The sequence below is a fragment of the Sus scrofa genome, chromosome 17, assembly GCF_000003025.6.
Source record: "Sus scrofa isolate TJ Tabasco breed Duroc chromosome 17, Sscrofa11.1, whole genome shotgun sequence".
NCBI lineage: Eukaryota > Metazoa > Chordata > Mammalia > Artiodactyla > Suidae > Sus > Sus scrofa.
Window position 1 is genome coordinate 39257472 of NC_010459.5, and position 12872 is coordinate 39270343.

The 12872-nt window shown below is 45.5% G+C and overlaps 1 protein-coding gene across 3 annotated transcripts in view; it reads left to right on the top strand.

The window, feature by feature from the left end:
* Positions 1 to 12872, top strand: part of CNBD2 (cyclic nucleotide binding domain containing 2) — a 64070-nt gene that overhangs the window by 12097 nt on the left and 39101 nt on the right. For all 3 annotated transcript variants that reach the window (XM_021077743.1, XM_021077744.1, XM_021077745.1), the window contains 3 exons: positions 1318 to 1455; positions 4371 to 4424; positions 10508 to 10671. In XM_021077743.1, the coding sequence (XP_020933402.1) occupies positions 1318 to 1455; positions 4371 to 4424; positions 10508 to 10671 (356 nt within the window). The remainder of the gene's footprint in view (positions 1 to 1317; positions 1456 to 4370; positions 4425 to 10507; positions 10672 to 12872) is intronic.

A 12872-nucleotide genomic window follows, 5' to 3' on the forward strand; every position in this document is an offset into this window, starting at 1 on the left:
CCTGCATTGATACACGCAGTTCTAGTGCCATGTTCAGTCCTGTAACTCTGCTGTATGTAGAATGTTTCTTTCTTTGTCCCTAAAATGTCTTTTACAGCTTGTTATTATGAATCGGGAGCCGATCAAGCTTTGTATTTTGCATTTGTTTGTATGTCTCTTGAGTATTAATCTGGAACAGCCCTCACACTTTGCTTTTTTCCTGTGAAATTGACTTTTGAAGAAACTGGATTAGTTAACTTGCAGATTGTTTTACATTCCAGATTTATCTCTTGTTGAACTTGTTTCCCTGTCCCCTGTATTTACCTAGGAGGTAGAGGATGCCTGCCCTTATTCCTCAATTCATACTGGAATGGAGAGGCTGATACTGTTTTCAGTTCCAATTCCCAATTCCCAGGGGAAAGATAGCATGACCTATCTTGGATTAGATGTTACATTAGTTTTCTTTTGGCTGCTGTACCACAACTAAACAACTTAAAACAATACACATTTATTATCTTCTATAGGATGGAAGTCTGGCATGGGTTAAAATCCAGGTGTTAGCAGGGCTATGTTACTTTCTCAGGGGTGAAGGGAAGAACTCATCTCCTTGACTTTCTCTCTTCTAGAGACCACCCATATTCCTTGGCTCATGGCCCTTTCTCTGCCTTCAAAGCCAGCAGTGTTGCATCTTCTCTGACTGTCCTTCCTTCAGATCCGTCTGTTTCTGAAATTCAGGCTCTTCACGTCACTCTTCACTGCCTGCCATTACTTGTCTTTTTAGGGCCACACCCAAAGCATATGGAGGTTCCCAGGCTAGGGGTCTAATCAGAGCTGTAGCTGCTGGCCTACGCCACAGCCACAGCAACGCCAGATCCAAGCTGCGACTTCGACCTACACCACAGCTCACAGCAACACTGGATCCTTAACCTACTAAGTGAGGCCAGGGATTGAAACCGCAACCTCATGGCTCCTAGTTGGATTCGTTTCCACTGCACCATGATGGGAACTCCTGACTGCTGTTACTTGTGCACACTCTTTTCTGGACTGCAGTGAAAGAGTTGTGCTGGTGATGCTTTAATAGCTGGCTCCTGGGGAGGGAGATTCCCCCATTTGTAGCAGTTGCCAGTTTCTGTAGCATAAATACTCCCAATATGGTCAATTTCAGGCTACCAACATGACTTCAGCAGGCCTGGAATCTTCCTGAAGATGTAACTATGGTTCTAGCAGCACCCCTGCTTTTAATCCTATTACATTTCACCTTGTTCAGCACTATCCAGCCTGATGTTGACTGTTGAAAACAGATGTTTTCCACTGATCTGGCTTGTTTTGTTTCCACAGGGGCTGTACCAGCTTACCATGGGTATCATTATGATGAACCGAGTGTGTAAAATGTTCCGCCAAGGCCTCCGGGGATTTCGGGAATATCAGATCATTGAGACGGCTCACAGAAAGCACCCTATCTTCTCTTTCTGGGATGTAAGCTCTTGGGCTTAGCAGGTTTACGAGGGTTTAAAAGTGTCCAATTAATAGCACCACACTTCCCAGCCCAAGTTCTGAATCAACAAAGAGAGAAGAAAAAGGGTAGAGCAGATGGGAGACCCTTTGTAATAAAAATTGTCACTTTTATTAATGGTGAGACTTATACTGGAGGAGGTGACTGGTATCATCAAGCAAGAAGGTACCTAATACTACACCTGAGAATTGGGGAGCCTTCCTGATGACCCCAGTCAAGGCAGTGCTGGACCAAGGCAGGCCTCACTTCAGTGGCAGGGCCCCCTGTCCCACACTCAGAGCAGAGAAGGGCAGAGCAGAATGTGGACTTGGAGGGAAGGATAGGGGATGATCATGCCCAGTTTCTCCTTCCACATTCACCAAGGAGCTTACATTACTCAATGAGAAAGAGGAGCCGGTAGTGCTCTGTTAGTATTATCCCTCCACGTGGAAAGAAACATCAGGAGTGGGGGAGAGACGATCTCCATTCTAAGGGTGATCAGAACAGATAGAAATCAAGGAGTCAAAATAGAGTCAGGATTTCCTGAATTCCCACCAAAATGTTCATCTACTCTGCCTTTTTTCCTGTCCCCCACCTAGATAAGAAGGGGACATTTGTAGACCACTCTGGTGACCATGCTTTCTAGGTTTTCTAGAAAGTGCCAATTTCAAATATCTTATTCCAGTGGTAGATCATGAGCCCATTTTTGGCTCAGACAAGTTGATCACCATTCTATTAACTTGTTCTGGGTTCCCCAGTGTCTTCATTACTATCCAAGACTCCAAAGTTTCCCCAGTAAATATCTGGACAAAACCTGCACATATTCCTGTTATCCCAAGAGTGACCAGATCCAGCCCCATTGTATCTAGCAACTCACTCCAAGCTATTTCCCAGAATGGTTTATAAGGCCAACACTCAAGGAGAGGGATATGGAGGGGTAGTGACAGGGGAAAGGAAGATGTTTGAGATTGATTTCTAAGGGGCCCACAGGGAATGTAACTGTGTGTGTATGTGGCTGAGTTTAAGATGTAGCAGGAAGTAGCCACCTGAGCGGCAGCTGGAGAGGAACGGCTCACCCCATCTAAAGACATTCGAGGAGTTCCCACTGCGGCACAGTGGGTTAAGAATCTGACTGCAACAGCTTGGGTTGCTCTGGAGGTGCGAGTTCCATCCCTGGCTTGGCGCAGTGAGTTAAAGGATCCAGCGTTGCCCGAGCTGCAGTGTAGGTGGCAGCTGCAGCTTGGATTCAGTCCCTGGCCCAAGAACTTCCATATGTTGTAGGTGAAGCCATAAAAAGAAAAAAAAAAAAAAAAGACATTCAAATTCATATATTTCAAAGGCACTGTGCTGGCCAAACTGAACAAGTCTGCAGCCACATTAAGTCATGTTGTTGGGTCATGAGATGAGAAGGGATGGAATAGGAGCATTGTAGGAGTTCCCGTTGTGGCTTAGTGGTTAACGAACCTAACTAGCAACCATGACACGGGTTCAATCCCTGGCCTTGCTCAGTGGGTTAAGGATCCGGAGTTGCCATGAACTGTGGTGTAGTTCACAGACACAGCTTGGATCCCATGTGGCTGTGGCTGTGGTGTAGGCCAGTGGCTACAGCTCCAATTAGACCCCTAGCCCAGGAACCTCCATATGCTCTGGGTGCGGCCCTGAAAAGACAAAAGACAAAAAAATATATATAAAATAGGAGCATTGTAACCTCAGGAAGAACTTTCTGATTCAGGGTGTCATGTGGTGGTGAAGTAAAGGGCCTTGGAGACCAGCAGCCTTTGGTTACCAAGAGACTTGGGCTGGTGCCTGGGCGGTGGAAACTGAAGACCAGAGCCAGGCTTGTCATCAGGGGGGAGTGAGGCTAAACCTAACAACATTGCAGTCAGGATGGCCTCGAACAGAGCAGAAGCATCTTGGGGGCAACGTATGGGGGTCATGTGGCTTCCGGGCAGAAAACCAGGGGGCTGGAGTGTGATGGCAGGCAGACGGAGCTATAGATTGGTTTTCAGTGGAGTCTGGATCTCTGTGAACACCACATCTTTCTTTCATCAGTCTCCCTGAGAAGTACCTATAAATGGAGGGAGAGGACAGGGATCCAAGTGGGCTCTGGGGCAGGACATGAGGTGTGCCCAGAGAGATGAATGGGGGGTCCTGGTTTGGCCCAGGACAGTGGCCAGGGCCTTGTCTCTCCCTTTCCTCCCCTCTACTTCCCCCTAAACATCTTTTCCCTCTCTCTCTACCCCTTTCTCTATTCTTTCCACATCCTCTCTGCATCTGTTTAGGAAATAAGGCTGGATTAGTTCATCCCTAAGCCTCCCTACACCTCTTCTTCCTGGCTGTCCTTTACCCAAGGAAGAAGTCCTTTACCACTGACTCACTGTGTGATCTTGGGCAATTTCCTTCACCCACTTCAAGTCCTAAATGAAGCTGCTTAAGATACCTGCTTTGTCCTGATGATGACATGGAGTAAGATCAGCCAAGTCTGGCTCCTTATAGGCACTTAATTAAGGTCAGCTTCATTTGTTCCTTCCATTTTATCCCTCCTTTCTGTTTTGTTTTGTTTTTTCACCTCTTTACACCCCTGCCTTTTTTTCTTCTTTTCCCTCTTCCTTTTCTCTGTCCATCCTTCCTCTCTATCCTCCTTTCCCTTTCCCTACTCCCGTCTCTCTCTGCCTCCATAATAATACATTGTCAGCGCTGGGCTCAAGTCTTGTGTGGATTTGGGCCTTTTGAACATAGGTGGACATAAGAGGCCCAGTTGGTAGGAGGTTTCCCAAGACTTCCTGCCCACCATGGAGGTCCAGGTAGGCACTTCTGGTTTCAATGCAGCATTCTAGAAGCAGTCTTGCTGATTCTCCTTCCTTTTTGCAACTCCTGCTTCCCTTTTTTTTTCCCCCAGGAAAGGAAGCAAGGTCGAATCACATTTGATACCATGGACTTCGTTGCAGAGTCGGTATGTATAGAAAACCCTGTCCTTGCTGCTGGGAATTTTTTGTTTGTTTGTTTTGGCCACACCAGAGGCTTGCAGAAGTTCTTGGGCCAGGGATCAAACCTGCACCACAGCAGCAACCCAATTCACAGTAGTGACAACACTGGCTCCTGAACTTGCTGAGCCACATGGAAATTCCCGGGAATTTTTTTTTTTTCCTGCATCTTAGCCTGAAAGAAGCACTGGGCTGGGTATCAGGAGAGCTGGCCACCCTGAGCTAGCCACTCAGTTTCCTCATCTATAAAACAGCTGAACTGAGTTATCGCTTTCAGTTCTGGCATTCCAAGGTTGCAGGCCCCCTGGAACCCATTGTTGCTTCATAGCTGAGCACGATCAGCAAGGGTGATCTCCCCGTGCTTGGACCAATGGGAAAACAGTGGAAGGCAAAGCAGAGGATGTGAGAGCCCCAGACACTTTAGAAATAATCAGGGTAGTGGGAAAAGCCCTAGCTTGTGTGTGAATTAGCACAGTTTGCTCTAAACTTCCTGAGAGATGCTGGCATATCTGTCCCCCACCTGGACTCTGGTGGCCATTCTGAGAAGGGAATAGACTGTGTGATTTGTTCTCTGAATTTCAAGAATTATCTTCCTGGCTTATCTCTGCCAAATCCTGGATATTAAATTAAAATTTAAAATTTCGGGAGTTCCCGTTGTGGCTCAGTGGTAACAATTAGGATCCATGAGGATTCGTGTTCAATCCCTGGCCTTGCTCAGTGGGTTAAGGATCCAATGTTGCCGTGAGCTGTGGTGTAGGTTATAGACGTGGCTTGGATCTGGTGCTGCTGTGGCTGTGGTGTAGGCCAGCAGCTACAGCTCTGATTCGACCCCTAGCCTGGGAACTTCCATATGCTGCACCTGTGGCCCTAAAAAGCAAGATAAAATAAAATAAAATAAAAATTTCATGAGTTCCTGTCGTGGTTCAGCAGAAGCAAATCTGACTAGTAACCATGAGGACATGGGTTCAAGTGGGTTAAGGATCCAGTGTTGCAGTGAGCTGTGGTGTGGGTTGCAGACGAGGCTCGGATCCTGTGTTGCTGTGGTGTAGGCCAGTGGCTACAGCTCCAATTCAACCCCTAGACTGGCAATTTCCATATAGCACAAGTGAGGCCCTAAAAAGACCAAAAAAAAAAAAAAATTCACTTAAATTTTAAAGGGGCTTATCTGTTTATAGGAAAATCTGAAGTTCTCACCAATGTAGGCCTGACCCGACCCCAGCCTGAAACAGCCATGCTGGTTTGTCTCTCAGGAAAGGCAGGGAGAATAGAGCTTTATAACTGGTATTAGCACCACCTGTGCCACCTTGCTCCCCCTCCTCCCTGGGAACGAAGTTGTGGCTTCTGTTGCCTGCCTCCCCTGGACATAACCTAATTTCTCATGCTCTGTTATTTATTAAGCACAGTGAAGCCATCCAAATTCTGTTTTTTCAGTTTTCAAGACCAGCCAGTGTCTGACATTGGGCATTGAAGGTTACTCAAGTGTTGCCCTTCAGACAGGAGAAATTAGGAGTCTCTCTGAGAGCCACAGGACTCTAGAGACGAAGGCATTTCTATGCATTGCAGTAGAGGGAGAGAAGAGAGCATGAAAGAAAAATCCATCTACAGGCAAGGACTCTCTGCCTCTTGAATGAGTTATAACTGACTCTGCAACACAGAGATGGAGAGTAAAGACCCGTTTTAAAAACCTGTCCTTTGAGTGGCTTAATAGGTTCTGGGTTCCTTTTTTAGGGTGATGAAAAGGTTCTAAAATGCATTGTGGTGGTAGTTGCACAGCTCTGAAAACACTAAAATTGATTTGAACACTTTAAATGATGAATCAGATGGCATGTGAATTATATGTCAATCAAGCTAACACACACACAAACACATTTATACATATAAAAGCTGTCTCTCAGGACAACACTTGGATTGTGACTGAAAACTAAACTTCAGTAGAGTCTATATTAGGACTCAACTAATGCCAGACTTCTCAAGAAGAACTTTAAGAATTATAGAGGCTTAGAATCAAAGACTCATTTATGTTAGCATTTTTGAGACACTGGAAACAATGGGGACATTTCTTTCTTTCTTTTTTTTTTTTTTTTTGTCTTTTTGCCTTTTCTAGGGCCACTCGAGGCATGTGGAGGTTCCCAGGCTAGGGGTCTGATTGGAGCTGTAGCCGCCAGCCTTCGCCAGAGCCACAGGAACATGGGATCCAAGCCGCATCTGTGACCTACACCACAGCTCGAGGCAACGCCAAATCCTTAACCCACTGAGTGAAGCCAGGGATCGAACCCGCAACCTCATGGTTCCTCGTTGGATTTGTTAACCACTGAGCCACGATGGGAACTCCAATGGGGACATTTCTAAAATATAGTTTAAAAAATTGAGTGAAAAAAAGCAGGTTGCATAAAGGATGTCAGCAGTCTTAACTTTATGTAATAAAAACAAAATTCTGGAGTTCCTGTCGAGCAGCTAGCAGTAATGAACCCAACTATGACCCATGAGGACATGGGTTCAATCCCTGGCCTCGCTCAGTGGGTTAAGGATCTGGTGTTGCCATGAGCTGTGGTGTAGGTCACAGACGCTGCTCAGATCCCTCATTGCTGTGGCTGTGCTGTAGGCTGGAAGCTGCAGTTCCGATTTGACTCCTAGCCTGGGAACCTCCATATGCCGTGGGTGAGGCCCAAAAAAGACAAAACAACAACAATTCTATATGCATTATTTGGGCACATGTGTAAGTATATAATAATATATATACTTATTTTATTATAAATGGTTAACTGTAGTGGTGGAGAGCAGATCTGAATTGGGGTGACATTGTACAAGGGGATTTAACTATCTACATTGTTCTGATTTTTAATGGAAAATCCAGTTATGTGTTACTTGAAAAAATGTTCATATTTTGTCTTTATACATAAGAAAAATGCAGGAAACAAGTATGCCACATGTTAATGGCTAATTTTGGGTGGTAGGTTTACAGCAGCCCTTTTTTTTTTCTTTGTCTTTTTGTCTTTTTAGGGCCACACCCACGGCACATGGAGGTTCCCAGGCTAGGGGTACCAATTGGAGCTGTAGCTGCCAGCCGACACCACAGCCACGGCAAGGCCAGATCCAAGCTGCGTCTGTGACCTACACACAGCTCACGACAATGCTGGATCCTTAACCCACTGAGCAAGGCCAGGGATCAAACTCATGTCCTCATGGATGCTAGTCAGGTTCGTTAACCACTGAGCCACGATGGGAACTCCCATAGCCACCCTTCTTAGTTTCATTTATCCTTCCTGTATGTTAAAGGAACATAGTGACGGTCTGGCCTGAAGTGAGTGAGGGTGACAGCACTGAGAAATGGTGCTTGAGAAACAGGCAAGGATCAAGTCTCCCAGGCTCTGTTTGAATAATATTCCCTTTTCTCCATTCCAGATATTTTTTGAACTCCTGAGGCAGGCCTAGATCTCTATCTAGTGGTGGGGAATACAGATGGCTCCCTGTATCTGCAGGTTCCATATCTGTGGATTCAGCCAACCATGGATAGAAAATATTTGGAAAAGAAAAATGCCAGAAACTTCCACAAAGCCAAACTTGAATAATTGCACTCAGCAGTTGTTTATGTAATATTTACATTGTATTTACAATTTTTTACATAGTATTTACATTGCATTAGGTATTATAAGTAATCTAGAGATGATTTAACGTATAGGAGGGGGGGTGTTCAAATATACCATTTTTTATGAGACTTGAGCATCTATAGATCTGGTGTTGGCAGGGGTCCTGGAACCAATCCTTCCCCTCCCTGTGGATACTGGAGGACGAGGATGACTGTGCTAGGTTGTGTACCTTTCACACCTGTCCTTAAGGAAGCTAATTAGGAGTTAAGGTGATGAAACTTACCCAGGACATTAAAGAACAAACTGTCAGTTCTGTAGGACTCCATGGGAGGGAGTCTCAAGGGTTGAGAATGGTAAGAAAGATTTCCTGAAGTAATCAGGGCCCCGAGTGGGCCGAAAGAGTAAGTTTGGTTCATAGAAGCCAGAGGTATCTGAGTTTTGCCATAAGTAGACCTTATGATAAAAATCCTAGTGGGTTATTGATAGTAAGAGAGGATTAGAAAGGAGAAAGATTGGATTCACCATAAAAAAGACCATCACTTCCATATAGCCCTTGCTCTGTGCCAGGCACATTGTAAGCCCTTGACACATATTAACTCTCCTATTTGTACGTATAGTTTCAGGTAGGGAGGCTGGGGCTCAGGGAGGAGTGATCTGTGCCAAGGCACACAGCTAGGAAATAGGACAAAGTTTCAATTCAGAGCCCTGGCACCAAAGCCTATATGGGTTTTTTTTTAGGCCCACACCTGCAGCATATGGAAGTTCCCAGGGTAGGGGGTCAAATTGGAGCTGCAGCTGCCAGCCTATGCCACAGCCACAGCAACGCCAGATCCAAGCTGCCTCTGTGACCTATACCACAACTTACAGTGACACCAGATCCTTAACCCACTGAGCTGGGTCAGGAATGGAACCTGAATCCTCAAGGGTACTAGTTGGGTTTGTAACCTGCTGAGCTACAATGGGAACTTTGAACCTGTGTGCTTTTAATTGTTTGAGCTATATTGCCTTTCCAAGTGAATATGCAAGGCTTCACATCTGTTGTGGTGTCCAGAATTCTGCATCGTGTCCCACTTTCCTTTTGCTTCTATAAATACTGTTATGTAAGGCTGCTGGCATTCATTCAGTCCCTTCATAAATATTTATTCTGTTGAATGTCCACTAAGGTGAGATGTTATTCTAGAGAGGTAAACAAGGTAGAAGAGGCCTCTATCTTGTTTATATCATGGCTTATATTCTATAACTTATTTGTCCAATTGAACTTTCTCTGACGATGGAGATGTTTTGTAGCCTGCATTACCCACTATAGCAGCCAACAGACACATGTAGCTATTGAGCACTCATGGCTAGTGTGACTGAGGGACTTATTTTTTATCTAATTTAATTTAAATAGCCACATGTGGCTACAAGCTGCCATCCTGGACAGTGCAGTTCTAAGTTTGGGGGGGCATGGTGGGGAACTGACAGATAATATACACATTAACAAAAAGGAATAAGATCATTTCAGAAGTTATTAAACGGTTTGAAGAAAATGATTCAGAGCCTACAGAGGGCTGGGAAGGCTGCCTAGTATTTTAGCTCAGATGATCCAGAAGGGACTACCTGAGGCTGTGTTGCCATATGAGCTGAGAGCAGAATGAGGAGGAGGAGGCAGCCTTGGCCATATGAAAATCCAGGGGGAAAAACGTTCTAGGTGGAGGAAACAGCCCAAGCGAAGACGAAAAGACAGAAGTGAGCTTGGCACATGCAAGAGATGGGTAGAAGGCTAGAGATGAGAGAATGAAGGGGAGAGGCAGGAGGTAAAGTTGGAGGGTGGTAGTGAAGTAGAGTCAGACTGTGTGGGCCCCCTAGGCTGTTGTAGGAGTTAAGATTTTTTTCCTTAGTGTGAAGGGCAGCCAGTGGGGGCTGTTAGCAACTCACAGTGCCATTTCCCTCTCAGGAAGGAGTGTGAGGAAATGGGTAGGATCTTCCTGCCTCCCTATAAGTTCTGGCTTGTGAGTCGTAGCTAATAGTCTCTGTGGGTTCTCTTTGTTCCTTCATCTCCTGAGCATGCTGAGGTACAGGCTGAGGCAGGGAGATCTCCCCTGACTGCAGTGTGCATGTATTGAGGGGCTCTCGGAGCCCAGGGAGTCCCATTATTGACTGGGGGCCAGTCAATGAATGGCAGGGGCAGTAGAGTCAGTGGTTAGGAATACGGGCCTTGGCATGTAGCAGATCTAGGTTATAATCCTTTCTGAGTGTCTTCATTTGTCAAATAGGATAATAATCGTGCCTCACTTCTTTGGGCAAAAATGCAACGAGACAGTGTGTGTAGATGCTTATCTCAAAGCCTGGCACACAGTAGGCACTCATGTCAGCCCCTGTTGTATGGGGAGTAGAAAGTGTAAAAGCAGGAGAGTGGGAGTTGTCTGCTAGCCCCTGAGGGAAACTGCTGGGTCCTCTGTGTCACTTTGGCTCTCTCTCCCCAGGGTCACTTCCCTCCAAGGGCCGTTCAGATAGCGCAGAAGAAGCCTGCTTGGAGGACAGAGCAGGAGATCCAGGCCCTCTGTAACCTCTTGCAGGTTCTGGATAGTTTCCGGAACTACTCAGAGCCCCTGCAGCTGCTTCTGGCCAAGGTTATACGCTTTGAACGGTCAGTGAGGGGCACACCCCTTGGCCCCTGGGCAGGGGTGGGGCTGGGCAAGAAGGGCTCTGGCAGGTCCACCAGCCCCTCTGTGGGATGTCAGCCACGAGAAACCATGTATCACTTCACCTTTGTGGTCTCAGTTATGACTGCAGCACATTTTTTTGTTGTTGTTTTTTTTTTTAGGGATACGCCCATGGCATATGGAGGTTCCCATGCCAGGGGTTGAATCAGAGCTGTAACCGCTGGCCTATGCCACAGCCCCAGCAATGCCAGATCTGAGCCATGTCTGTGACCTACACGACAGCACATGGCAATGCTGCATCCTTAACCCAATGAACAAGGCCAGGGATCGAACCTTCATCCTCATGGATGCTAGTCAGGTTCATTTCCACTGTGCCATGATGGGAACTCCTGTAGCACATTTTATTTCATCCATTTGAGGAGCCACTGAATCTGAAGAGGATCTTTCTGGAACCTTGGAAAGGATCTAATCTAATTCTCTCATTTTTCAGATGAGGAAATTGAGACTCAGAGAGGAGGAAATGACTCATCCTAGGTCACCCAGAAAATAGGTAGCAGAGTTGAGACTCAAATCCAGGCCCTAAAAGCCAGAAGGGGTCATAGATGATGTACTATATCCACATAGGAACAATGAGGGCAAGGGTCTGTGAACTTGGATGAGAAAAACATATCTGTACTTTCACTAACCTCTGAAATTTATCATTTCCTTTAGTCATGGATGTAGGTAACCATTTTAGTATTGGTCATTCCTGTGACTTTAAAAATTTTTTTTTATTTATTTATTTTATTTTTCTTTCTTTTTTTTTTTTTTAGGGCCATACCTGTAGCATATGGAAGTTCCTGGGCTAGGGGTCGAATCAGAGCTACAGCTGCTGGCCTATACCACAGCCACAGCCACGCCAAATCTGAACCACATCTGTCACCTGTGCTGCAGCTTGCTGTAGTGCTCGATCCTTAACCCACTGAGTGAGACCAGAGACCAACCTGCATCCTCATGGATACTAGCTGGGTTCTTAACCTGCTGAGCCACAGTGTGAACTCTGCTCTGACTTATTTTTTTTAACCAAAAGAAATTACAGATATTTTTACGTATCCAAGTTGTTGCAGATTTCTCAAAAAATAATTTATATTTATCACATCTTTGAAATTATGGTAGTTATTAGATCTGCTGCCAGATCTTGTTTTTCAGTGCCTTGATAAAGAGGCACATAAATTGCCACATCACAGACTTGAGGTTTTGTTAACTATAATTCTGCAGTATTTGATTCTATACATTTAAAACATTGTTCTGTGAAGTCTTCACCAAATTGTCATTTGGTCCATGCCACAAAAAAGGACCATGTAAATCCCTTGTAGTAGAGAAGTCTAAGTGCATATAAGATAGTTATTTCTAGGACATCTCAGTGGCCTAAGGAGGACAGCCTAGCAGAATATTTGAAGTAAGATCTGTTTTGAAAATCTAAGATGTAAGTGCACCATAGTTTTGTACCTTCATATCTTCCTTTATTGAAGTCACAGTCTAGGACATATCACAACTAACTATGTATTACGGCCCTTTATGACTCATGCAGGGTCCATTTCACAGGTAATAAGATGGGGGGAGGGGGTAACCTTCCAGCTGGCTTGGCCAAGGGAGTTTCACAGGAGAGGTGGCTTTTGAACAGGTAGATTTCAAGGTATAGACGGGACATTACCGGCAGAAGGAACCATCTGCTTTGTTCCAGCCCAAAGAGAGAGAGTCACTGCTCTTTTAAGTAGGATTTCATGGCAGACAGAAAAAAAATCACAGGCCTAGGAGCTCTGGAATGTAATGCCTTGTCTACCCGGAGTGACCTCTGGCAAGCTGCTTTCCCCTTTTTCTTTCTTTCTTTTCTTTTCTCTCTCTCTCTCTTTTTTTTTTTTTTTTTTTTTTTTTTGGCTTTTTATGGCTGCACCTGTGGCAGCATATGGAGGTTCCCAGGCTAGGGGTTGAATCAGAGCTACAGCTTCCAGCGTAATACCACAGCTACAGCAACACGGGATCCGAGCCGTGTCTGTGACCTACACCACAGCTCACGGCAATGCTGGATCCTTAACCCACTGAGTGAGGCCAGGGATCGAATCCACATCCTCATGGATCCTAGTTGGATTTGTTAGCTGCTGAGCCATGAAGGGAACTCCCACTTTCCCTTTCTGAGACTAGTATC